Source organism: Eschrichtius robustus, chromosome 19, assembly GCF_028021215.1.
Source record: "Eschrichtius robustus isolate mEscRob2 chromosome 19, mEscRob2.pri, whole genome shotgun sequence".
Lineage (NCBI taxonomy): Eukaryota > Metazoa > Chordata > Mammalia > Artiodactyla > Eschrichtiidae > Eschrichtius > Eschrichtius robustus.
The window spans coordinates 13,651,706-13,679,353 of NC_090842.1; the positions used below are offsets into that span (position 1 = coordinate 13,651,706).

A 27,648-nucleotide genomic window follows, 5' to 3' on the forward strand; every position below is an offset into this window, starting at 1 on the left:
TCTCAGGTAGCTCGTCTGCCCAGCTCCTGATGGAAAGGCGTCAGGTGTCTGGGTGGGAAGAGCTAACATCCGTTGTCCTAGGAGATTTACAAACATGAAATCACTTGCATTTTTTTTTTCTTTTTTATAAATTTATTTATTTATTTTTGTCTGCGTTGGGTCTTTGTTGCTGCGTGCAGGCTTTCTTTAGTTGCGGTGAGCAGGGGCTACTCTTTGTTGCAGTGTGCGGGCTTCAGTTGTTGTGGCACATGGGCTCAGTAGTTGTGGCTCGTGGGCTCTACAGCACAGGCTCAGTATTTGTGGTGCATGGGCTTAGTTGCTCTGTGGCATGTGGGATCTTCCTGGACCAGGGCTCGAACCCATGTCCCCTGCATTGGCAGGCGGATTCTTAACCACTGAACCACGAGGGAAGTCCCTCACTTGCGTTTTTAAATCCTGGCTTCTCTCCTTACAGGTCTTATATTTCCAGGCAAAATATTCCCTCCTTCTGAGCCTACTTTCCTGCACCCAGAACAGGGGTAATGCTGTCTGCCAAACAGGGGTGAATGCAGTGACGTTACAATGCACTGTCCTGACACAAAGTGAGCCCCTGATAAATGGTAGCTTTTAACACTAATAACATTTACTCTGTGATGCAGCAGGTAATAGTTACTGAGGAAGGAGAACAAGGATGGGGGAAGATTTTTCAATGTATATTTTTTGGAGCTTTAAAATGTTTATATTATCTATGTTGTTATAAAATTAAATATAAATTTTAATAAATGAATAAAATTGATAAATTCAGATTATTAACAAATAAAATTTAAAATATACTATGTTCCAGATAACTATTTTTGCCCTATTTTATAGATGGAGAAACTGAGTCTCAGAGTGGAATAACTTGCCCAGGATCAAGCAGCCAGCCAGAGCCGGAGCCGGGATTAGAACCCAGGTCTGCCTGACTCCACTGCCCGGGGCCTTTCCCTGCGCTTGCTCTCTGGTTTCTGGGTAAGCACCATGGGGTGGTCAGGCGGCCTAATGGATGGGAGTAGCTTCCTGAAATCAGCTTCCCAGTGAGAAGCTGGTCCATCCCCATGCCTCCTTAGACTCCTGAAGACGGGGTGTCTCCTCTGGAAATCCGGCTGGGTGTCGGGGCCTCCTGACCCTCCCACATTTGCTCCAGCGGGCAGGTCCCCACACCTCGGATGGCAGCTGTGTCTAGGACTGAGCAGCTTCCTTCAGAGGCGCAGACCCCTCCTCACTCCCAGTTCCGCTAACTTGTGGTCTCACGTGGGGAGCAGTCCCATTCCCACGGGGTGGGGGGCAGTTTGGGAGGGCTTTGGCACCTCCATAATTCCCATCAACTCCTTCTGCCAAAACAATGAAACAGTTTCGAGGCAAGTCCTTAAATCCCCACTTCTCGATGCCCCTCATTAATTACTATGCAGACATTCCATACATGACCAGTGGCTGCTGTCAGAGCTGTTTCCTGACTGTGGCTATGCCACAGTCTTCCTCCTTCTGGCCCAATAGAAATTCAGCCCAAATGTTACAGGGAGCAACGAAAGTCTAGAAAAGTACACAGCTGTGGGGCAGGGGAGGGCCGGTGTCACGGGGCCTGGCCCCATCATTTTGCACTTGAGGAACGTGGGTGGGGAGGGGTCACTGACACATGTCGAGTCAGCCGTGGCACGGGCTCTCCAGGCCTCCTGAGTGCCCACCGATGCCCTTCTCCCTAAAGAGCTTCCTGAGCACTGGCCCTTTGCAGGGAGTTAGAGGACAAACAACAAACAAAACAAAATCATTGCCTTTGAGCACTTATGAATGTCCCTGCTGGAGAGGAGAAGATAGATTGAGGGGCGGAGCACTGGATTCATGTCAAAAAAATCAGGGAACCAAAGGCCATCCAGTAACAAAGTCCTGCAGCTCTCACAGAGTCCCATGGTCGCAGGCTCTGCAGACGTATCCTGGGCACCTGCCCCGCAAAAGACCACACCTGATATCCACAGAACACAATTCACCGGCTCCCCTGGGGGCAGAGACTGGCATCCAATGTTCTTTTAAAACAGCTTTATTGAGATTTAATTCACATACCATTCAATTAACCCATTTTAGGTGTAGAAGTCGATGGTATTTAGTACATTCACAGTGTTGTGTAACTATCGCCACAGTAAATTTTAGAACATTTACATCACCCCCAGAAGAAACCCCATACCTGTCAGCAGTCACCCCTGTTTCTCCCCAGCTTCCCATCCCAGCCTGTTGCAGCCATAAATCTACTTTCTGTCTTTATAGATTTGCCTGTTCTGGCCATTGTCTATAAATGGAATCATATAATATGTGGCCTTTATGTCTGGCTTCTGTCACTTAGCTTAATGTTTTCAAAGTTCATTCATGCTGCAGCTGTACCCGCACTTCATTCCTTTTTATTGTTGGATAATATTCCATTGTATGGATATACTCTATTTTATTTATGCACTCATCTGTTGATGGGCCTCTAGGTTGTTTCCACTTTTTGGCTATTCTGAATAATGCTGCTATGAACATTCATGTGCAAGTTTTTGGCACCGAATTTTCAAAACATATTTACAGCAGCTCAGTTATCTAATAGGAACCACTGCCTCAGTTGCTGTTCCTTTAAGGGAAAGTGGTAAATCCCATCCAGAAGCAGCCTGACGTGAGGGGCCCCTCTAGGTGCTCCTCTAAGCAGTGAAGAGAGTGCTGGGAAGGGGACGACTGATGGCTAACAGCGGCGAATTTTCTATAGCTCTCAGTCTGCCGTGGAGAAAAAGGAAAACTGTAAAAATAGTTTGTAGGTGGATCCCAATGTTGGTTTGAACTTCAAAGAGCCTCCATCAATAACTGTCTCCTAGTTGCACAATCAAGGTGTCGAAATGGTTGCACCTCTCTTATTAGCTGCTTCCTAGAGAGTATTCAGCTATCCTTTTTTTTATTCAGTGTGTTTCACTCAACTCTAGTTGCAACTTGAGGAAAGAAAACACATGTCAAGTCTCCTAACAGAAGAACAAATCACTGAGCAGAAATCAGCCAGCGGGCAGATGTCCTGGGGTTCATAGGATGAAGAGCCAACTCGAGAATCTGCTGGGCACTGGTGAGCAGGTGGGGTGAGGGAAGGAGAGCGTTCTGGGTGTGTTTGATTCTTCCTCAAAAGGTAGGGTATAGTCATTCAGCCACTCCTGGTAAGAGACTCCGGAAACACCTAAGGAAAGAATCCCCCTCTAATTCTGATGTAGGAGCTTCTCAGGGTGGGGCACCCAGTTATCTGGTGAAGGCAGGCGTCTTCAAAGTGGAGGCAAAACAGGTTTTGCTCAGTTAAACACCATTAACATAACTCTGCGAGTGTCCCAGCGGGTTCACAGGAGCAGCCGTGAAATGGTTCAGTTACGCTTTTGAAGGGAAAGGAAGATTCTGAGAAGTGACCAACATGAGGTGTGAACAACGAGCACCATGCAGGCCTCCGAAAAAGCTGGAAAGCACAGAGGCCAAGTCAGCCAAGATCACCGGAGGCCGGGGTAGAGCTGCTCACAGGTCATCCACACACATGCATCCCTGGGCCTGGAAAGAGCTCACTCAGCTCAGACAAGCCCACTGGATTCCCAGGCTGCCTCCTGAGTGAGTGAGTTAGTCTCCACCAAGCCCAAGTAACTCGTAAACAAGTCATGATGAGTGCAAAGCATCAGCCCCAGGGGCACCTGGGGACTCCCGCCCAGCTCCCGCCACAAGCGTCAGGCTCACAGGCCTGGGCACAGGTCTCTGCTCTTCAGCTGCGCGTCACCAGCCTCCGTGGCCATTCAGTTTGGCTCATCACCCCCACCCCCCACAGTCTGGAGCCTCAGGTGCCAGGCCGTGCAGCTCACTTTGCAAGAATAATAATAAAAGTAGCTGTTGTGCAAAAACTTTCACAAATTTTGGGCCAAATATTGTATACACATTATTTGAGTCTGCAAAAACAAAAACAAAAAGATATCATTGCCCGTTTTACAAGCAAGTAATCGGAGGCTGTGATGATTAATTTTATGTATCAACCTGGCTAGGATATGGAGACCAGATGTTTGGTCAAGCACCAGTCTAGATATTGTTGTAAAGGTATTTTCTGGATGTGAATAACAGTAAAATCAGTAGGCTTTCAGGAAAGCAGATTACCCTCCATAATGTGGGTGGGCCTCATCCGTTCAGCTGAAGGTCTTAAGACAAAAGACACAGATCCTGTGGAGGAAGAAGGAATTGGGCCTCCACACTGCCTACGAACTCGAGACCCCCAACATCAGCTGTTCCCTGGGTCTCCAGCCTGCCCGCCTGCCCTGTGCATTTCAGACCTGCCAGCCCCACAATCCCGTGGTGAGTCACTTCGACATAAGTCTCTCCCTCTCTCTATATATACATCCTATTGGTTCTTTCTCTTTATATATAGTCTCTATTGGTGATTACTACAGAGGCCCAGGAAAGGTAACCACCTCCCAGGGTCATACACTAAGGAAGAGGCAGTGCTGTCCAGCTCCAAAGTTGTGCTCTTAACCAACCACCACAACAACCCTTTCAGCTTGGACTCTGAGAGGCTCCAGTCAAATGATGCCCCAGATCCAAGTGTCTGAGGGTCCCTAACTCTACAGAGCATCTCACGGGAAGGACAGCCGAGGGATGGGCACACACCTCTCTTTGGGAGGCTGCACCAAAGGAGCTGCTCCTCAGTGGCTCCTGTGTCACAGGGACCACGCTGGGTTATCACCCCTCGGGGGAGATTTTATTAGTCTGACTTGGGTTTCTAACTAATCTCCACGTGGGGCCCTCCATATGAGGGGCTGTGTGAACCAAGGACACAGCATTTCATAGGCCGCAGCACCACCTACTGCTGGTTTATATGAAGAAAGAGAGTGACTGAATCACGCTGATCTGAGGCCACTCCAGCATTAGCCCCATTTTACGGATTGGCAAACAGAGGTTCTTGATTAAGAACCAGCTCAAGTCCTGCCTCATCCACAAAGCTTTACACAACTACCACTTCTCCTCCCAGACTTTTCAAGAGTTGGCACCCAGGGGATTCCAGATACAAGAGGAGTTCCTGGAAAGCTCTTTAGAAGAACGGACATGTCTCTCAGCCTTGCTGATTCCAGTTCATGTGGAGGATGTGGGTTTAGATTCCCCAAGTGATTCTAATGCACCACCACTGTCTCTACCACATTTCTTAGCACTGACTTGAATAGTTCACTACTTCATAAAGACTTAGATGTGAGGCCTGGTTTTTATTATCTGCAACTTGAGAACGTGCTTCTCTAGGCCTCACTTTCCTCACAGGTCAAGCAGGGATACTCTGCTCTAATTCACACAGTTTTGGTGAAGTTTCAACAAGGTAAGGCAGTTAGGGCACAGGAGACACTTATATTACTCTGTCTTACAAGGACTCTGTGAAATAGCGCCCTGCACCCTGCACAGCACTGAGTCCATAGCAGGTGTTTTACTGCAAAACTGCACCGTGATTTGTGGGTGGAGGTTGGTGTGGTGAGCACACTGGCTGCTTCTCTCAGACAGAGAGCTTTTTTCCCCACAGGTGTGAACAAGAATGGGCACAGCCCTGGTTTCCACACAGATATGGGCTCACAGGTACATGGGGGATACGCCCCGTGCCAGGTTCTTACCATGGAGCCAGTGTAAGGCTGGATGTCAAGTCCAGCGACAGCGATAGTAACTTCAGGAGGAGGAATGGGGTTTCTCCCCCAGCCATGCCGCTACTGCATGGAGAGTAACATTTTTAAATGTTTGTGTCTTCGTTATGTCAGTTCTCAAATTCTCTTTTACACTTCAGTCACAGGACAATGGTTTTATGTGCAATGTTTATCCCATCGTCTAACACAATGCCCGGCCACAAGAGGCCATCCATTAAACAAAACTGGCTTGTGTGGTGAGATGGGCTTGAATCCAAAGAATGGGAACTGGTGAGTGTGGCCCCAAATGGAGCATAACCTGTGCCCATTCGATTGTTATCCATTCAAAGACATATTTACTGGACAGTGTGCCAAACACAGTTCCAAGTGCTGAGAACATAGTCGTGCATGAGATTTAGGTTCTGTTGTCAGAGGGCAAAGCTTGCAACTAGTGGGAAAGGCAGTCAACACTGATCTAATTTAGTGATAGGTTCTATAAAGGAAAGAAAACAGGGTGATGTGATAGTAAGCGGGGTGATGGAGTGGATGGGGAGCTTCTGAGAGGACAGAGTGAATGATTCCTCTTCCTCTGGTTCAGACTAGCAGGGAAGGTGCAAAGAGTAAGATCCAGCCCAGAGCTCAGGTCTTCTTATCCTGCCTCTGAGGTTGGGCCAGGCTAGCAGACTGGATTTCAGATCTGCACTTTGGTAACAGGACAACCATTTTATGTGCAATGTTTATCCTTAGAGATGGTAAATACATATGCCTGGTAGCTACAGATATAAAACATTTCTCAAGCAGACATGGCAAGAGTAGTGAAACGTCTGTTCATTCATTTACAAACCTAGTGACATGAAAAGAAAATCTTCATTGAAATCCAGCTTGATAGAAACTGTGCACAATGTTAATACCACATTTGCGGAGGGCAGAAATGCTCGGTCACCCTGTGTGCCTGCCATCACCAGGGCTCGTGAGAAAGATCCCATTTACTAAAGTGCCTCAGGGAATTCCCTGGTGGTCCAGAGGTTAGGGCTCCGGCTTCCACTGCTGAGGGCCTGGGTTCAATCCCTGGTGGGGAACTAAGATCCTGCAAAACGCGAGGCACAGCCAAAAAAAAAAAATTGTAATAATAATAAAGTGCCTCAAATGCCCTCAGGACCATATGCTGATGCAACACAGGGACAGAAAAGGCTGAGCTGAGCTGGATATTTACAAATGCAAAGAATGAGTTGTAGCCTTTACAATAATTACAGTGGTGTTTATCATACATCCCAAGAGTTGACCAGAGAGTAGAGCGTTAGCTGTGCTGTTAGAAAACCCTTCACTGAAACGAGCTGCACTTTTGACCCCACACCCTCTTGTTCTGGGAAAAGAGAAGCTGTGTAGAGTGAATGGTTACCTTTAGACAGAAATGAAGGTACTTTTTCTTCCTCCTTCACATCTCCACCCACCATGTGACACTCTGCATTATGAGGCACTAGAATATAGCTTGGAAGAAAGAGGTCCCCCAAGCTTCAGTTCTTGGTGTGCAAAGCAAATCCTGGCATTGATCTTTTGAAACAGGCGCTAAAAGTATCCTCCCCACCTCTTGTAATTCCTGTCCTTGAGAGAATGAAAAATGAGAAGGTAGAAGGTTTGCAAAGGATGAAATAGATGCACCTAAATATCAAGAGAGACATGGCCCATGAAGAAATGTGTACTTCTGCAAGGGCTACATACACTCTTCTCAGAGGATTCAAGAATCACAGAAGAAATAACTCTGGTCTTTAATAGAAAAAGAGAAGTCAAGATCATAAAAACACTCAATCCTCTTGAAAAATAGTGCATCAGTTGTTATGAGAGCCTAGAAAGCACAAGACAAAATTGACAATGAAAGGAGCCTTAGGACTTAGCATTTTAAAGTGGAGGCCAGAAATGGCAATGGGGGAGGGAAGCAGGGAGAAATCTAAACAGCTTGTTCAGTACTTACTGCTTGAAAACAATGTAATTAACAGGTTAAATATCACTATTCCGTCCACCATTTCCTATAGACAACTAGATTTCTCCCAAATTCACATGCCTGGGAGATGGCTCATCAAAAGTATTTGTGACGGGACTTCCCTGGTGGCACAGTGGTTAAGAACCTGCCTGCCAATACAGGGGACACGGGTTTGATCCCTGGTCTGGGAAGATCCCACATGCTGCGGAGCAACTAAGCCCATGTGCCACAACTACTGAGTCTGAGCTCTAGAGCCCGCGTGCCACAACTACTGAAACCCGTGCACCTAGAGCCTGTGCTCCGCAACAAGAGAAGCCACCGCAATGAGAAGCCCGTGCACTGCAACGAAGAGTAGCCCCCACTCGTCGCAACTAGAGAAAAGCCCATGTGCAGCAACGAAGACCCAATGCAGCCTAAATAAATAAATTTTTAAAAATATTTTTTAAAAAATTTGTGACTATTTTCCCTCGAAATTGCCACATCCAGGTATCAGAAAGATTTCCCCAAGAATATACCTCAGATCTGTTAGTCTATTTCCTCTTCTTTTTTGGGGCAGCTGGTGACCCTAAGCTTTAAGCCCAGAGCTAAAATATTAACGTATGTAGCTAGCATGGAGGCCCAGAATGCCTTGAACTTTCATGTAACAGAGTAGCAAAAGGCAGTGTCTGTTCTCAAGAAACCAGACCTCATACGGGCTATCTTGTGTGAGTTAACTGGCAAGTGAGAGCATGTAAGGCTGTGGGCTGGCATGGTGACACAGAGGTCCCTGGAATTTTACTGCCACTCCTCAATAGCAGAAGCCCTTTCTTTCTTGTGCACTGCTGAAACCCGTCACCCAGCAGGATGCCCGGCCACAAGAGGCCATCCATTAAACAAAATTGGTTTGTGTGGTGAGATGGGCTTGAATCCAAAGAATGGGAACTAGCGAGTTGGCCCAACACGCAGGGGAGGCTGTACCATTAGATCACTGTCCATTCAGAAAATATGTACTGGACTTTGTGCCAAGCACTATTCTAAGTACTGAGAACATAGCCCTGCACGAGATTTAGGTTCTGTCGTCAGAGGGCAGAGCTTGCAACTAGTGGGAAAGGCAATCAACAAACACTGATCTACTTCAGTGACAAGTTCTATAAAGGAAAGAAAACAGGGCGATGTGATAGTAAGCAAGGTGATGGGGAGCTTCTCAGAGGATGTAGTGAATGATTCCTCTTTCTCTGGTCCAGACAAGCAGAGAAGGCGCAAAGAGTAAGATCCGGCCCAGAGCTCAGGTCTTCTTATCCTGCCTCCGAGGTCTGGCCGGGCCAGCAGACCGGATTTCCGATCTGCTCTGCTAGCGATTCGCCCAAGAAGACCCGGGCGACTTCCAAAAAACAAAGCGGCTGTCAGTCCAAGAATCTTCTTTACGCCCTGACTAGAGTGTCTTTGGGCAGCGGACGACGTGGGACAAGACCTGGGGACTCGCATAGAAGGAAGAGAGAACCCCCGCCCTCCCCACACTGCAGCGGGGCTGCCGCCAACTCGGCCGGCAGGACTGCAACTGCAGAAAGAGCAGGGTCCGAAGGTAGAGTCCTAAAGCGGCCCTCAAATACCAGGGCTGCACCTCGCCGCCATCTTGGCGAAGGCGACCCCCCCCCTTTAGGGGCGGGGCCTCGTGAGACCCAAACAGGCCCCACGTGTCAGGGGCGGAGCCCTACTCACTAACGTCACGGTGCGCGTGCGCGAGTGAGGTCACGCGCCGGCGTACCCTTGCTAGGCACCGTAAAGCACGGAAGGTCGCAGTATCAAGCTTCCCCGGAACTTTTTCCTCCCTCCTGTCCCGCCCCCTTCCCTATCCCTGTCCCACCTTCCGGCCCCCGGGACCCCCGGCAACGGTTGTGGCTGCTGCCCCGCTTCAGCCGGAGTGTTGCTGAGCGCGGAGCCCGAGGGCGCCCGTGAGGTAAGGAGAAGCTGCGGGGCCGCTCTGGCGTCCCCGTCCGCGCGGACCGTGGCGGCCCGGGACCCCCAGCGCCCCCCCTTTCCGCTGTGGTCTCGGTCAGGGGGCTTCCGGCGTCCCTTGTTTCCCGTCGGTTCTGCCTGGTCCTCGGAAGGCGCGTCGCGGCGCCAGGACTCCGCCCGCCGGGGCCGACAGCGCGTCGCCCGGTCTCCCTCAGCCTCTCTGCGGGGGTGGCGTCTCGCGGACCCGTGCCCGGCTGCCCGGGGCCAGCGCACGGGCTCTGCCAGGCGCCCGCAGCCCAGCCCAGATGCCCAGGGCGGCCGGGGTAACCTCGCTCCTGATGCCCGCCTCGGGCAGGCAGCCCCCACCCCGCAGCGTGGGTCGGGCTTGTCCAGCTGGGTCGTCTCTGCAGGTGGAATTGTTTTCCCGCGTGGCAACGTGCGGTCCGCTTGTGCTTAACTAACCAGTAAAAGTGCTGCAGAGTCAGCGGTGAGGTTAGGTGGAAACGTCCAGGCCGGGGCGGTGAGCTCTCGTCCCAACGTTTGACCCTTTGGGCCTGATGTGTATGACACCGAGATTTGATTCAGGCATCTTCACGTCCGTTTCGCCCGTGCCTTGTAAGCATGTTGTCGGGGGCTGCGGGGCGGCGAGGTAGCCGGGCTGAAGGGGACACGTTCCTAGGGCTGGAGATTTGTATTAAGTTCTCAAACTTGGCTGATCACCTGGTGCACTTGTTGAAAAATACAGCACCCTGGACCGCAGGATCAGAATCTCCAGAGAGAGAGCGTGTGTGAGTGTGTGTGTGTGTGTGTGTGTGTTTTAAAACACGTGTCCCAGGTGGCTCTCGTTTGGAGGCAGGTGTGGGAAATGTGTTAATCCGCCTCTTCTCACCCAGTCTCCCTCGTGACCAGCAGCCAGTTTGTACAAGGTGTTGTGCCCACGCAGAGGAGCAGCTCAGGAGTTGGAGCTGTCCTCTTGCTCTTGTTGGCGTAAGCAGAGCTGAGCATAACCAGCGTCAGTATTGAGATTGTTTAGCAGAAACTCTTCTCCTTAGCAGAAATTAAACACATAATTTATTTTCAACCAGGTGTGTGTTTTACTTTGTTGTCTTTGACATCTTCCATTTCTTCTCTACTGGCTTTATCTCCTTTGCTCTCAAGCTTTATTTTGCTTTAGCTGCCAAACCTGCTGAAATAGACTGTGATGCCTTCTGTACCTTCATTGTTTGCATCCACTGTAAATCCTTCTTTTTTTGTCCTCACCACTTCACTGACTCTTGAAGGTCATGATGAGCACAAGGACAAAAATCCTTTTCTTGGTTCTTATCATCCTGGCCTTTTAGTATTATTTCTTCCATCTTGAAACTCATCTGTTGTTATGTTTTTAATGCTACCTTTGCAATTCCTTTTTTGTTTTAATATCCAGATGTGTGGTAACAAATACCAACATTTCAACTGCACATGCTATCTTCTTCCCTATATTTGACATTTTGTAGTTAGCTGGAGCAGTATAAGAAGCACTGGTGGGCATTAAGGAGGCTTGGTTTCTTTTTTTTTTTAATTAATTAATTTATTTATTTATGGCTGTGTTGGGTCTTCGTTTCTGTGCGAGGGCTTTCTCCAGTTGCGGCAAGTGGGGGCCACTCTTCATCGCGGTGCGCGGGCCTCTCACTATCGCGGCCTCTCTCGTTGCGGAGCACAGGCTCCAGACGCGCGGGCTCAGTAGTTGTGGCTCATGGGCCCAGTTGCTCCGCGGCCTGTGGGATCCTCCCAGACCAGGGCTCGAACCCGTGTCCCCTGCATTGGCAGGCAGACTCTCAACCACTGTGCCACCAGGGAAGCCCTGCAATTCCTTTTTTCTATTAGGGGACGTGCCTTGTGGTTCTGGCCTCCCTCACAGCTACCCTTTTTTAATCATCTAATCCTAACTTACAGGTAGCATGAAGTAATGATTCAATGGCAGACTGTAGTGCTGAACTGGCAGGCTTTGAGTTGAGGCTCTGCCACTCACCAGTATTGTAGGATCTTGGATCAGTCACTTCACGTCTCTGTGCCTCCTTTTCCTCAAGTGTAGAATAAAAATTGTAACATCTTCTAGATTTGTGAGGGTTAAATTAGTTGTATGCATAAAGCAGTACCTGGCACATCATAACTACCTATAAGAATATAACCTTTTTAAAAAAAATTATATCAGGTTATTTAGAGATCTCCTCACATCTGGGGGCCTAGCCTCGAGATCTGAGTCATCACTGAATTTTTTCCCCATCTCCTTTGTTCTCTGTTCTCATGTAGTTGTCAGGTTGTATTTCCAAGGTGCCTACGGTGACTGCTGGGAAAACCCTGATCAAGTTATAAGTGGTCCCTGCCCTCAGAGAGCTCCATTATCCCAGGGGGCTAAAGGCTACCACTTTCCAAGTGCTTCTGAGGCGCCACTTGCCATGTTGTTCCTGTATTTCTGCTTTAGTCTTGCAGCAGCCACGTGAGGTAGGTATTCCTAGCCCATGTAACAGACGAGCAGCCCGAACCACAGAGATTGAACAACTTGCTCAAAGTCATACAGCTAATGAGTGGTGGGGGAGATTATCAGACCCAGATCTGTCTGCTTCTGAAGTCTGTTTCGTCCTCACGCGGCTTGCTGTTTTGCTTCCCTGATTGGCAGACAGACCGTTACAGAGCGTGGCTGGCTCTGAGCTGGGGCTTGTGCAGGGTGTTTGGGGGAATATAGAACAGTTACCTAACTGAGTGTTGGGGGGAGAGTGGGAACAAATAAGATGTCAAACAGGCTGAGAGCTGCGGGGATTATCTTTATTTGGGGGGAGGGGTGGCAGGAACTATGCCAGTGAGAAGGAACAGTCTGCACAAATCCCAGAGGTGGAAGAGAAAGCTCATGCCTGACACGTGTGAGGAATTAAAGTAGTTTAGGTTTGATTAGAGCGTGAGAGGAGAGAGAGAAGAGAAATGAGATCAGAGATAAGAAGTGAGCAGGGTCTTGCACTTCGTATTAAGGAATTTGACTTTTTCTGAGGGCACCAGATAGTCATTGAAGGGTTTGAGCAGGCGCACGAAATAGGATCTTCATTTCAGAGATATGCTCAGGCCTCTGTGTGAAGGCTGTGGGGCGTGGGGAGAATGGTGTGCAGATTAGAGGCGGGAAGCCCAGTTGGGAACCTTCTGCAGTAAACTGAGAGAGGATGGCGGGCTGTGCTCAGTTCAAGGCAGTGGAGGTGGAGAGTAGATCCATTGGAGGGAGATTTAGGATGTAGGGTTGTTGGTTAGGCCTTGATGATTGACTGGAGAGAGGAGATGAGAGAGAAAGGGAGGAATGTGGGATGACACCCAGGATTCTAGTATATGGTGTTCCTGGGGGACACAGGAAGTGGAGCAGAGTTGGAGATTGGGGAAGATGGCTTTACCTTTTGGATGTGCTCAGTTTGACCTGTGGGAGTCCAAGTGGAGGTGGCCCTTCTTCCACTAGACGTGCAGGTCTAAGGCTCAGGAGTGCTGTGGGTTAGGCCATCAGTCATGGCAGGAAAGGGAATCACCCTGAACGGTGGTGGATGGGGAAGAGAAGCTGGCCTCAGGGAGCCCTGGGGGACGTCAACACAGAGGGAAGGGCAGAGGAGAGAGGCCAGCAAGATGTGATCGGGGCAGAAGGCGTCACAGAAAACAAGGAAAGAGTGTGTGAATAGGAGGGAGTGAGATGGTGCCCAGAAAGTGCCCTTGGAAAGTAGCAACATTTGGGTTCCTGGTGAGAGGAGTGCAGTGGCCTGGTGGGGCAGGAGAGAGTAGGATGGGGGAAAAGTGAAAAACAAAATATAAGCAATCTTTTCTGTACATTATTTATTGTGAAGTAGAAAAGACAGGTTGTGAAATACATGTTAAGAAATTTTTGCTTAAAAAGTCCACTGGCCGACTGTGCCATCACCAAGGTAATAAAAGAAGGATTTAAGACAAAGGTGGTGGCCAACAAGTGGACATCAGGGCAGCTCACTGCTGCAAAAGTAACATTCTGGGAAAATATAATAGACACTGGTATTGGTGACCTTTGAGTGGAGGGAAATCTTAACTTCCTCCTGTTTTTCTTTTTTTTTTTTTAATAAATTTTATTTATTTTTATTTTTGGCTACATTGGGTCTTTGTTGCTGTGCGCGGGCTTTCTCTAGTTGCGGCGAGTGGGAGCTACTCTTGTTGCAGTGCACGGACTTCTCATTGCAGTGGCTTCTCTTGTTGCGGAGCACGGGCTCTAGGCGCGCAGGCTTCAGTAGTTGTGGCACACAGCCTCAGTAGTTGTGGCACGCGGGCTCTAGAGCGCAGGCTCAGCAGTTGTGGCGCATGGGCTTAGTTGCTGCACGGCGTGTGGGATATTCCCGGACCAGGGCTCGAACCCATGTCCCCTGCATTGGCAGGCAGATTCTTAACCACTGCACCACCAGGGAAGTCCTTTACTTCTGTTTTTGATGTTTTGCAGACCATCATTTTATAACTTAGAATTTTAAAAATTAAAAATTGCTAATTGAAGAGTGTTTTGGAGCTTTGTTTTATTTCTTAAATCCCCTGGGCGGGGGGAGGGGGTACTTGAGCACATCTAAATGCCAAGGAGAAGGAGGTAAATGTGAAGGTATGTGAAAGAGCAAGGACAGTTGATGGAGCTCGGTTCAGGGAAAGGGGGCAGGAAGGGGGATCCAGGCCACTGTAAAGGATTACTTTCTGACCCTGTGAAGGAAGGCAGAGATGGTTTGCTGATGCAGGGAGGTTTACAGGTGGGGTTTTGGGGAATAAGATGAGACAGGTTATATCTCCTTTGATGAAGGAAGAGAGGAAGTGGTGTTAAAGGTTGGGCAAAAAGCCATGTTATGGGTTCAGAACCCGGATGTAGAGAGAGCTGTGCCTGTGGCTTAATAGGAAGTAGCCCGGAGCTAGGCAGGGGTGCCTGCTAGCTTAAGGCACAAAGGAACAGGGTCTTTTCCAAGTGTGACTGAGTGGTAATGGTTCAGAAGCAAGGAGGATGCCGACCGTGCCTCTTGATGGTGAGGTCAGTGGAACAGGGCTGGCCGTGTGACAGTGACAGTTCCCTCAGGAGAGCTGCATTTCCGTTAAGACAGAGGGTGGAGAGAACATTAGTGAAGGGGTGGGTGCGTCACTTTTGTAAGGGTGTTCTAGAGGACCCATAGAGAGGTTTTAGGGGAGGAAAACAGATGGTTTGGAACTGGGGAGAGAAATTGGTCATGTGGAGGTGAGCTTACAGCTAGACTAGCTGTGTGGAGAAGCTTCCATCTTGAGACAGAGTTTGACAGGGACATGAGGCGTGGTGGGGCCAGAAGAGTTAGTCCCTAGTTGGTTGGGATTTCTCTTGGGATGCAGTCTGTGCCTGCCCTCGTCACAGATCTGAGAGTCCTCTGACATATGGGTGTTGATACGTGGCCTTAGGTGATTCAGGCTGATGGTGGAGCGTGCTGGGTCCTGAGGCTGCTGGTGGACATGTGTTGGTGACTTGCTAGCCACGTCCTACCCTCATGTCTGCTTGTCGCCCCCATTCTGGTCTTCAGGCCTCGTCTTCCTGTACGTCTGTGACCGCATAGTCTGCGAGCAGGTCTTTCTTCAGTTTCTTGAAACTTGAACAGTCCCCTGTTTTGCTGTTAGATTAATTTTGTTAAAACCCTGCCTTTGTTATATTCAGCCTGTGGTACTGGACCAAGTATCAGAGCCTTCCATGGTCTGGCTTCACTGTACTTCAGTTTCTGCTATTACCCAGGGTTCATAGAAGCTGCGGCCTCTGGGCCAGGTCCTTCGCTGTCATCCACCAGTGGGTTCTTGGACTCTTAAGTCAGTAGAAATTGAGGCAAGGCTTTATCGGGACTCAAGGGAGCAAAAGCAAACGGCGGGTTCCCTTGCTCACTCCCCCGGGGTGGGGGCAGATCGGTGGGTGGGGCCAGGGGGTGGCTCGGGTGGCTCGGGTGGCCTGCCCACCCCCTTGGTGGTGCTGTGCGCGGGGATCATGCGCAGGACCCTGCTTTTGCTTCTGGCACCTCAGAAATGGCAGGTGGGTTTTGGCCTGTTTGTATCTTTGTTCTTTTTGCCCCCGCTGCCCTGCATGCAGTTATTTTTAGTCCCTTATTGTTTCTCTGTGTTCGGTTGCTCCAGGAGATGTTTGTCCTGGGGCAGGCACTGCAACAAAGGGTCCCAGGTCCCAGCCTGTCTCACAGGCAGTTAGGGTCAGACTTGTCCTGCAACTTGATGGCATGTGCTTCCTGTCTCTGTCCCGATTTTGCCCCTCCCAGGCTCAGCTTAGGTCTTACTCTGTACACGATCCTCGTCCCCGTGGACCTGGCCTCCACGCTTTTCCTTGTCTAGCTTAGGATGTTTATTGTCTTGTAGAAATGTGTCTTGGTTACAGCCTGTGACTGGTGTGTAAGTGATCAGCCTGACGGGACTCCTCATCCTCTACTCTCAGGAGCGCACACCTGGTACCTTCAACTCCCCCCATCGCGTGGAAGCACGAGGCGAGCTGTCCTTCCCTGCAGCTTTGAACCCCGTCTCTCTCTCTCTCCTCCTGGGCCTCATCCTTTGTTCTTGCCTCTCCTTTCTCACCCGTCTCTTCCCTTTTTACTGGCTCATCCCCCCAGCAGTGAAACATGCTTAATAGCTCCGGGCCCTAAACGCAGACCACCTTGCTCGGCTCCAAGCTCCTCTGCTCCCCTCAGAGCACGGTGTAGCAGTTGCCTCACTCCCTCACCTCGCTTACTCTTTAGTTTGTTCTAGTCTCTGTTCTATCCCTGCCATTCCCCTGAGAATGTTCTTTTTGAGGACACCTGGGGCTCTGTGCTGTCACATCCGGTGGACACGTGGCCGTCTTGCTCCCCCCTCGGCACCCTCTGTAGTTACCGCTTCTTCACACATGTTCCTCTCTTGGCTTCTGTGCCCTCTGCCTGGTTTTCTTTCTACCTCACTGGCCACTCCTTCTCTATCTCTTTAGCCACTTTTCTTTCTCAGGACACTCTGTGCGTCCACAGCGTTCAGTCCTGTTTGTAGTCCTTTCCTTCTCTTCCTTGTGTGTAAATGCCGGGAGCCTTGGGGGTCTTGTTCCTCGAGATGCTAGGGCTTCAAATATGGTACATATGCTAATGACTCCCGGACCACACCCCCAGGTTTCAGGCTTGGGAACCCAGCTGCTGTGCCCTGTTTCCACGTGCTGCCTGCTGGGTCTCTGGCTGTTGACATTTAAGACTGGGGCCTTTCACTGTTCACACACATGCACCCCCTCACAGCCTCCCTCCCTGTGTCTGGTCCATCTCACATAATCCGTGGTCCCAGTTGCTTACCCCACAAACTTAGCCATCATCCTTATTTCTCCGTTTTTCCCGTTTTAACATCCAGTTTGTTGGCAAGTAAGTTCTGTCTTTTCTACTTCCCAAACAATCCAGTCATTTCTCTGAGTCTGCTGCCACCATCCTTGTCTGAGCCACCATGGTGTCCCCCCTGGAGAATTGCCATCGCTTCCTGACTTACCCCTGCTTTCCCTGTCCTTCTAGGAGCCTTCCATGGAGCCAGCCTGATCTTGGAAAAACAGACCAGATTATGTCATTGCCCTGCTTTAGTATTTTCCTTTGCATGTAGAATAAATCCCACTCCTCGTGGTGGCATCCAAGAGCCGTGTACCATTGGTCTCTGCCACCTCCAGCTCGGTCCCAGGTCCCCTCCCCTCCCTCACGTGCTGTGGACACACTGGCCTGTTTTCTGTGCTTGGACTCCTCAAGCTCTGTCTCACTTCAGGGCCTTTGCACATGCTGGTTCTTCTGTCCGAACACTCACATAGCTGGTTCTTTTTCATCCATCAGGCCTTTTCAAATGTCACCTTCTTTGTGACCATGATATTTTGAGTGTGCCCCCTAGTGACTCCGTCGTACTAGCTTTGTTACTTGTTTTATTTGTATATTGGCTGCTTGTCTCTCTCTGTCTCAAATGTAAGTTGTGTAAAGGCAGGGACCTCGTCATTGGTCTTCATTGCTGTATCTATACCTAGCAATGTGTCTGGAACTCAGTAAGTCCTCAGACATTTGCTGAATGTACAATTATTGTTCTGTGTTTCAACACTTTCTCGTTAATTTATGCTCTTGGTTTTCTCTGTCTAGTTTGAATTCTTGGGATCTGCTTCTTACCTGAGTGAGAGCACGTCTCCCAGTTGCTGACAGACGTGATGTTTTACTGGTTGCTGTCGGTGATCCGAAGACCAAGAAGCAGCCGAGGATGGCAGAAGTGGTCCTCAGCCAGAAGCGGTGCGTCAGCTGCCAAAGCGCATTCTGTGGCCCTGCCTGCCCAGGCACAGGTGGTCATCTGTGGTGGTGGAATCATGGGCACATCTGTGGCCTATCATCTCTCCAAGATGGGGTGGAAGGATATCGTCCTTTTGGAGCAGGGCAGGTAGGGATCAGCTGGACATGGCTTGTGGCTGTGCTGCACTGATTATATGGGCTTCCCTCATCCCTCTCATTTCAGTAATACTGACCCAGCAATAGCGAATGTAAGTGTCACTAAGTAGCATAAGTAGAATAACAGAAAAGTGAGATCTTTGGTACTTTGTTTTGCGATGCCTAATACTCCTGTTTTCTGGTTTTCAGAGAGATGGCAGATTGGAACATAACAAGTAGCTAAAGGATGTGTTTATTTCCGGTTCAAAGCACATCTTATCATCTTGCTCTCTGTTGTAATAATACAGCAATAAATCCTGAGACTCAGGTGCTTCCTCTTTGAGCCAAAATGAAATTGGCTACATTCCTTCTTATTTCTGTTCCTTTTCAGTTGATTAACTTACTTTAGAACAGTTTAGATTTATAGAACAATTGCAACAATAGTGCAGAGTTATCATATACCTTGCATCCAGGTTCACCTACTATTAACATCTTATATTAGGATTAATGTTTCAATTAATGATGCAATTGTGATACATTATTTTAAACTAACGTTGCTGCTTTATTCGAATTTATTCACTTTTCACCTACTGTCCTTTTTCTGTTCCATGCTCTTTATGTTCTGTTGCCTACCACAAATTGGACAACATTTAAAAAATTTAAAGTGTGGTTATTTCTGAACAGATGATACATTTACATAGTCCAAAATCGAAAATGTGTAAAAGAGTATACAGGGAAAAGTCTCCATCTGCTCCCTGACCTCTAGCTACAAGTTCCCCTCACTGGAAGCCAGTTAAGTTCCTTAGGTACCATTTCAGATACTCTTCTCCATGTATAATCAGATATGTATTGCTGGGTATGTATGTGGGTATATGCATATTCATTTATTTTTTTTCCCTTTTTCATACGAGAAGTAGCATACCTTAAACAGTGTTCCTCACCTGGCTTTTTTCATTAAGGTTGTTCCATTAGGATTGGTGCATAAAAGTGTTCACTTATTTTTTATGGCCGTAAAGTATTCTGTTGTATAGGTGAACTCCAAAATTTTATATCATTCTCATGTTGATGGACGTTGCAGTTGTTTCCATCTTTGGATGTTACAACAGTGGTATAATGAGGAACCTTGAACTTCTTGTATTCACCGATATATGTGTCTACCTAATAGCATTTGCATCTATCCTGCAGGCTGGCTGCTGGCTCTACGAGGTTCTGTGCTGGCATCCTAAGCACCGCCAGGCACTTGACCATTGAGCAAAAGATGGCAGACTATTCAAACAAACTCTACCATCAGTTAGAGCAAGAAACAGGGATCCATACAGGTAAGCAGGTAATCTAGACTCTTTTACTCAGTACTGTATTTGGTCCTGTACCAAGTCAGCTTGTGATTTGGTAATTCAGACTTGAGTTTTAATACAGGTTCTGCCACTTGTCAGGATATGACCTTGGGCAAGTCACTTAGCTTGTTGAGCTGTCTTCACTTTCCTTATCTGTAAATCGAGGGCCTTCAGTCAGTATCCTAGCTCCTTTTCAGATTCTATAATTCTTATAAAGTGAAAGTTTTCCTGGGCCATTTCCTATATATTTCACTCATTGAAGTATAGTAAGTGGCAACACTTGGCTCCTAAATGAAGAAGAGGAGAAACAACTCAACTTTAGGTGCTTGGTAGTTAAATCATAGTTTGACCCACTGCACTTCAAAAATTGATATTAAGGATATTTCTAACTAGAAAGCATAAACATGTATTTCTCCTTACCTGTGTGATTAAGAGGGTAAGGACACAGAATGGTAAGTTAAATAATACTGGAGTAAGTAGGAACTGTCCCAAGAAGAGGAAGACGAAGCCACGTTATGGTCCCATATGGTAACAAGGTAGAAAGAAAGTCCAGCACTTTGTTATAAGGTGATGGATTAGCTAGAAGCCCAGAGTCAAACCCAGTCTCGTGTCTGATGAAGCAGTTTGGTGACCACAGTATAATCATGAGAGGGTAGTGAGGCCCAGTGATGAAATTCAGGACAATGCCTATATGAGGCAGACCTTGCATAATTCAGATCACAGATACTTCAAGATTAATACTGACAAAAATTGGTAGCTTTTCTTTTTGCCAACTGAAGTGTAACCTTATTTGTAAATTGTAACTTAAGACTGATTTTCTAATAACTTGGATATGATAGACATGGACCTAACTGTATTTCATTCCTTTTTGGTTGGATTTAATTTAATGACAACAAGGTAACTTGAATCAGATACTAACCAGTATTTGAGTCAGAAGAGGGTCCACATAATGAGCCCAGAAATGGAACTGCTGACTCCTGGTCCTTTGGTTCAGTTACTCGTGCTTTATTGAGCCTTGCATGGCTCAGCTGGTTAGATTCCAGAGGAATCAGGGCTGCAGGCTTCTTTTCTGTAAGGTAAGTTAGTCTAGCTTTTGTTCGAGGTCATTGGCTGGAATCCTTTATTGGGCCTGATCTCTCTTTGATGTCTGTGGGGCAGTGAGGAAGTCAGGCAACAGAGAGTAAGGGCATCCCCCTCAATCTGTCACCCCCATTGTAGTTCACCAGTGATGCAGTGAAAGATGATGTAGGGACTTCCCTGCTGGAGAATTCTGTTGTCCAGCAGAATGTACAGGTGTGCATTCCAATGACTGCTGTCATTCAGTGGACTGCTTTGAGATATTAAATAAGTGACATGTGTACAACATAGATTTGATGATAACATATAATAAGCTAATCCTCTGAAAATAGTTCATTCATGTGAGGTGTATGTTAACTGCTTTCTACTCTGAATTACTGGGTCATTCCAAGGGTCCTCATTATGCAGATACTAGTTTCTGCAGTGCTTCTTTTGCACATGATGTAATTTTTGTCAAGTGATTGAACATGATAATCTAAAAGTTTTAATAATCTTTGAAAGTATTCCACATATTATTTGATCTTAAAATAAGGAAGGATCATTCTTTTTTTTTTAATTTGTTTATTTTACTTATTTATTTTTGGCTGCATTGGGTCTTCGTTGCTGCGTGCAGGCTTTCTCTAGTTGCAGCAAGCGGGGGCTACTCTTTGTCGTGGTGCGCGGGCTTCTCATTACGGTGGCTTCTCTTGTTGCAGAGCACGGGCTCTAGGTGCGCGGGCTTCAGTAGTTGTGGCATGGGGGCTCAGTAGTTGTGGCTCGCAGGCTCTAGAGCGCAGGCTCGGTAGTTGTGGCACACGGGCTTAGTTGCTCCGTGGCATGTGGGATCTTCCCGGACCAGGGCTTGAACGTATGTCCCCTGTATTGGCAGGCGGATTCTTAACCACTGCACCACCAGGGAAGCCCAGATCATTCTTTTACAGATGAAAAACCTAGATGCAGGTAGATTAAACCATTAATTTACCAAGTCGGTGACAAATCAATTTTTAAAAATTATTTAGTGGGTTAGAAGGAACTTTTAAAAAGGTTTAAACATATGCAATAAGTTATATACTCATTATAATAAATGTGAACAATACAGAAATCTAAAAATAAAAAGTGATCCTCCCCACTGAATACCCACCAGAAGGTTACTAGTCTGTGGTTAGTTTGTATGTATATACAGGTCTACTTTTTTTTTTTAACCCAAATGAGATTGTATTAAGCATATTATGTACTTTGTTTTTTCCACTTAAGAACATCTTGTACAAAAATATACGTGCATGAGATTGGTAAAATAAAATGGAACATCCCCACAAAGGATTATTAGGTAGATGTAAAAAGAAGGAGGAAGATGTCTGTGAACTGCTATGGAGTGATCCCTGTGATAATTGTTAAATGAGAAAAACAAGGTGTTAAGAAGTATATAAAATGTGCTACTTTTGTGTAAGAACTAAGAAAAAATAAGAAAATATGCAAATGTATACTTAATTTTGCAAAGAAAGAAACATAGGAAGGATAAACCGGAAAGTACTGAGGTTGGTTACCTCCCAGGGTAGGTGGGAAACAGGGTGCAGGGTGGAGGCCTGGGGGGTAGTGGTATTTCTGGCCTGACTTCGTGTAGTTTTGACTTTTAGAACAATGTAAACATTTTGCATATTCAAATATAGAATAAAACCATCAGGAAAAGGGGGGAACGTTCAGTGGAACACTATGAGAAATAATCTAGTTGCGTTTCGTATGAATGACAGCTTTACTGCAGGGGAAGAAGGAGGAACACACCCAGGGGCTTCTGATCTCAGTATGTAGACTCCACCTTCAGTCGAAGACACAAGGAAATGTGAACAAACATTGACCCCTAATTAGCAAGTTTGTTTTTCACAGTGGTATGGACAGTTGCTTTCTGTGTACCCCAGGATTGAGTAAAGGAGTAAATATATTGAGGATAAATTTACCACTTATAAAACCAGGCTCTGAAATTTCAGTTTTCCGAACTTGGCAAACTTGTCATGTCAGCGAAGGGCATATTTATCTGATGATTTCAGAAGGAACAATAAAATATTTAAATTATCGTGACTGTATTTCCTTTTTAAGAAGACACTTGATTGATTCAAGTTTTTGTTCATAAGACCTAAGACTCATTGCACTCTAGGGGGGATTGTCATTGACTCAGGTGTAATAGTGGTCGTATCCAGTACGTTGATTGCAAACAACAGGAATTGACCGTGGCTAACTTGGGCAAAAGGAGTTTGTTGGAAGGCCACTGGGGCCTGTAGAGTTGGCAGGAGGCTGCCAGCTGGAGGCAGGGTGGAGGCCAGGTTGTAGGGACCCAGCAGCAGCCAGTCCCTCCGCTGGAACAGGAATCATGTGGCCAGGACGCTGCTGCTCCTGAGATGAGGGACGTCCAGCCATTCCCCTCCTTGCTCAAGACTCAGTATTCCCGGAGGATCAGATTGGCTGAGCTTAGGTCACAGGCCTGCCGGCTGTACTGAGGCGGAAGATGTGCTGAGTGGCCTTCACCAAGGGTTACTCTCCCACCAACAACAGGAGGAGAAAGGGTCTAATTATAATTACATAAACGAGTGAAGAATTGATGGGTCACAGTTACTTCTCGCGCCCCCCCCCCCCCAAAAAAACACAAAGGTTTGTTCAACAATGGTGTCCTTCATTTCTAGTGTAAGAGTGATTTTATGTACATTAGACTCATTTGATCCTCACAAAACTGTGAGCTGAGAATGTTTGGGACGTGGCAGTCCAGGACTCATCATGGGTCTCCCACTTTACAGTCTAGTGGGCTTGCCACTCTGCCCCCCTGCATTTGGCCTGGTCTGTCTCAGTTTGGGCTGTTTTTTCTTCCAGGTTACATAAGGACAGGCTCAATCTTTCTGGCCCAAACTCGGGACCGGCTGATCTCCCTGAAGCGCATCAATTCAAGGCTGAAGTACGTATGAGGCTAGAAGCCTGTCCTGACTTTACTGTCAGCTGATCTCTGCCAGAGGGCAGTGAATGTCATTGTCCCCCTGTGTTCTGTGGCAGTGTTATAGGCATCCCCTCCGAGATCATCTCCCCCAAGAAAGTGGCCGAACTTCACCCTCTCCTCAATGTACACGACCTGGTGGGGGCCATGCATGTCCCCGAGGATGCAGTGGTGTCCTCCGCTGATGTGGCTCTTGCCCTGGCAAGTGCTGCCTCCCAAAATGGTAAGCAGGCTTTGGGGTTAGGAAGGAAGAGGTCGTCTAAGAAAGCATCTCTCAGTAGGCAGGAACACCAACCAACTTCCATATTGGGACACTGGCTCCTAGAATTTTTGTCTTAATATAGTATCTGTTAATAAATATTTTTCCTCAGGGCCACATTTTTCTTATTAAGTTCCAAGGAACTGCTTTTAGTCCTGTTTAAAGCACTTCAGATTTAAGGGCATTTTCTCCCCCACAGGACTTGAGAAGCTCTAAGGTTGAAACACACCTTGGGGATTTAATCCGCAGCTTGGATCATATCCTGATGTTGGAATGAATGGGGGGAAGACTAATCAGTGTCCATGGTGTTATATACTTTGGATGAACTGATTCATGATGTACGGAGATTAGGATTTAAGGATGCCCTATGGCACTTTTTCTCTCCTACCCCTTTTATGATCCCTGGAATTTTTTTTTTTGGCCATGCTGCGTGGCATGTGGGACCTTATGTCCCTGACCAGGGATCGAACCCGTGCCCCCTGCAGTGGAAGCGCGGAGCCCTGAACACTGGACCGCCAGGGAATTCCCATGATTCCTGGAATTTGATTACATACTAAAGTCAGTTTTTTCAGTTGGCCTGGTATTTTCAATCTTGGGAAAGGTCCATTTACACAGTCTCAGGATGCGGTTCCAGGAGTTTTTTGGTTTTTAAAATTAAAGGCCATCATCAACCTGGCCTCTTCCGTGTTCGTTGAGAGTCTGCTGCAGATGCCTAATTCTGAAACATCAGATGGTGATGCCCCAACTCTTTGTTTACCTTGGAACAGGTGTTCAGATCTATGACCGGACAAGTATTCTTCATGTTATGGTGAGGAAAGGTCAAGTCACTGGTGTGGAGACTGATAAAGGACAGATCCAGTGCCACTATTTTGTCAACTGTGCCGGTCAGGTAGGTTAGCGACAACACTGGGTCACTGCTTTTCTTACTTAACTTTTGTCTCCAGGACTTTTTTTGCGGGGGTGGGGCGGGGTGGTACAGACGTATAGTTAATATTGTGATGGACTAAGCAAATGTCAGGGACCACATTGTTTCTTGTTTGGACAGGAAAACTCAGAATTCTCTCACTCCAAATCGGAAGCCTGTTCTTATTCCTCAAATAGTAGCCTGGGTGACCTTTTCCTTCCTCCCCCCTGGCTAATTGGCACTGTCCTGGTCAGGAAGGCCAGGAGAGAGTTGGGCATTGACAGAAATCAGTCCTTGGCGTCAGGTCTGTCTGTGGTGGTTCATTTCATCCTACCACCCAGCAGATGAGTATTAGGCTGTTTTATTGTGTCAGGAGCGTGGATTCAGTTTCCAGGACACTAAACTGCTGCTGCTTTGAAGGCAGGTTGGTCCCTTGCTTCCCACTCCACAGTCCTAAGGGGGCCTAGGAGTACTTGCTGCCATGTGGAGTTCTTTATGATTGGTATTTGGGGTTTGTGGTTGAGGCCAGGCGTTTTGTTAGAAGGGCCTCACTTGCCCCCCACGAGCTCCTTTCACGAGCTGGTAAGTCTGTCTTCTGCTGCTCGGAAAGCAGGCTTTGTGGTTTAAAGGCTGGAGTGTTGCTTCTCGTCCAATACCTGAACTAAAGCAGGCTGGAACTTGGCTTCCCACAGCTGACGTGGAGGCAAGAGCGCACAGAAGCCACTTGAAATTAAACTCTTTTCAAGAGGCTGCACTTGCTCATTTGTCTTTCTGTTCCTCTTCCACCCACAAATCAATCTGTCCGTTTGTAGTGGGCATACGAGCTGGGTCTGTCCAACGAGGAGCCGGTTAGTATCCCGTTACATGCCTGCGAACACTTCTACCTTCTGACTCGCCCCTGGGAGACCCCTCTGCAGAGCAACACACCAAGTGAGGACTTGCACTTTGTTTTTAATCTTGTTTCCTTGCCCCTGTTCTGTCCTCTGCAAAGGAAGGCTTTCTGCTAAGGACAGACTGCGCTGGAAGAGTCTTTTCTTTTCGTTTCTTTTCTGAAGCATGGTACAGGGAGGTGGACCCCATTCTAACTTGACTTTAATAACTCTTTATGAAAGGATGGACAAAGTGGGCATTGCACTTAAGCAGTTTTGTTTGTTTGCAAGCTAACGGGTAGTCCCAAACAGAGGTCTAAACTGAGAGTGTTTGGAACGTAACCTAGAGTTCTTGACTTAATGCTACACGTTGTGGAGATGTCACAGGTGAGCTATAAACTCGGGCTGTTCAGAGACTCCCAGCGCTGTAGGGAGGGTTTGATACCACTTGGAGGCCTTCATCCCTGGAGTGGGCTCCGCAGTCTCCCCTTCTCTCTGGCTTTCACATGGCACAGTGGCAGTTAAGCAGTTTGATTCTGAGAACTAGTCAAAGCTTCTAGGTAAGTGATCTGGTTAGGGATAATCTGAGAAACAGTCTCCACTGTCAATCTGAAAGGGAGGATCCTCCCCCATGACCGGGAACAGTATTTTAAAGCTAGTGAATGCCTGTGTTCACTGAATGCTGTTTGGTTAATAAGTCCAATTTTGGGTGTTTTTGTTTTGCTGCTTTTTCTGTCCATTTAGACAGCTGGCTTGCCTCTCAACCCTGTCTTCTCCTCTACCCCCCACCCCCTTGTCATTTCTCTTCCTCAGCTATTGTGGATGCCGATGGAAGAATTTATATTCGGAACTGGCAGGGTGGCATCCTGTCTGGGGGCTTTGAGAAGAACCCAAAACCAATTTTCACTGAGGGCAAGAACCAGCTGGAGATTCAGAATCTACAGGAAGACTGGGATCACTTTGGTGTGTGAACTAGATTCTAACAATATTGCCTTATATTTGTCTAAGATGTTACACTTTAAAGCCTTTTCAGGAACACAGGCATACCTCATTTTATTGTGCTTCACAGATACTGAGTTTTTTTTTTTTGGTTTGGTTTTTCAATTTTTTTTTTTTTTTTTGAAGTATAGTTGATTTAGTGTCATGCCAAACTCTGCTGTATGATACTGAGTTTTTTATAAATTGAAGTTTGTGTTGAACAAGTCTGTTGGTGCTATTTTCCAACAGCATTTTCTCACTTTGTCTCTCTGGCACATTTTGGTAATTCTAACAATATTTCAAGCTTTTTAATTGTTATGGTTGTTACGGGGATCTGTGATCAGTGCTTTTTGTGGTTACTGTTGCAAAAGATATGATTTGCTGAAGGCTCAGATGATGATTAGCATATTTTAGCAGTAAAGGTTTTTTTTGGTTTGTTTTTGTTTTTTACTTTTTTTAGAAGTTTTTAGTAATACACTGAAGTCTAAGTAGAAAATTTTTTTAAATGATCTTTTTTTTGAGGTATAATTGATGTACCATATACAAGTTTCATGCATACAAACAATATAGTGATTCACAATTTTTAAAAGTTACGTTCCACTAATAGTTATTATAAAATATTGACTACATTCTGTGTTGTGCAATACATCCTTGTAGCTTATTTTTTTTATACATAGTAGTTTGTACTTCTTGATTCCCTACCCCTATCTTGTCCCTCCCCTTTTCCCTCTCCCCAACAATAACCACTAGTTTGTTCTCTGTATCTGTGAGTCTGTTTCTTTTTTGTTATATTCACTAGTTTTTCTTTTTTAGAGTCCACATATAAGTGATAACATACAGTGTTTGTCTTTCTCTGACTCATTTCACTAAGCATAATACCCTTCAAGTCCATCCATGTTATTGCAAATGGCAAAAGTTTTTTTTTTTTTAAGAGCTGAGTAGTATTCCATTGTGTGTGTGTGTGTGTGTGTGTGTGTGTGTATATATATATATATATATACACACACATCTTCTTTAGCCATCTGTTGATGAACACCTAGGTTGCTTGCACATCTAGCCAAGTAGTTTTTAATTTACATTGTTTTTGGTTATGTACATTGTTTTTTTAGACATAAGCTATTGTACATACAGTACATTATAGTATAGTGTGAACAAAATTTTTATATGTACTGAGAAACCAAAAAATTCACGTGACTCTCTATATTGCGATATTCACTTTATTGCAGTGGTCTAGAACTGAACCGAGGTATACCTGTAGTTCCTTATTTGATCTTTGTAACAGCCCCTTTTGGTGGTTACAGAGGGTAGTCTACAGAGTTT

The 27,648-nt window shown here is 46.8% G+C and overlaps 1 protein-coding gene across 2 annotated transcripts in view; it reads left to right on the top strand.

The window, feature by feature from the left end:
- Positions 1-9,374: 9,374 nt before the first annotated feature.
- PDPR (pyruvate dehydrogenase phosphatase regulatory subunit) overlaps positions 9,375-27,648 on the top strand; it is a 38,388-nt gene continuing 20,114 nt past the window's right edge. Inside the window, exons 1-8 of one of the 2 annotated variants that reach the window (XM_068527243.1) lie at positions 9,375-9,553; positions 17,679-17,967; positions 19,140-19,273; positions 23,201-23,282; positions 23,378-23,541; positions 24,345-24,466; positions 25,294-25,411; positions 26,164-26,313. In XM_068527243.1, coding sequence (XP_068383344.1) covers positions 17,744-17,967; positions 19,140-19,273; positions 23,201-23,282; positions 23,378-23,541; positions 24,345-24,466; positions 25,294-25,411; positions 26,164-26,313 — 994 coding nt within the window. In that variant the 5' untranslated portion in view covers positions 9,375-9,553; positions 17,679-17,743. The remainder of the gene's footprint in view (positions 9,554-17,678; positions 17,968-19,139; positions 19,274-23,200; positions 23,283-23,377; positions 23,542-24,344; positions 24,467-25,293; positions 25,412-26,163; positions 26,314-27,648) is intronic. The other variant, XM_068527244.1, reaches the window with a different exon arrangement.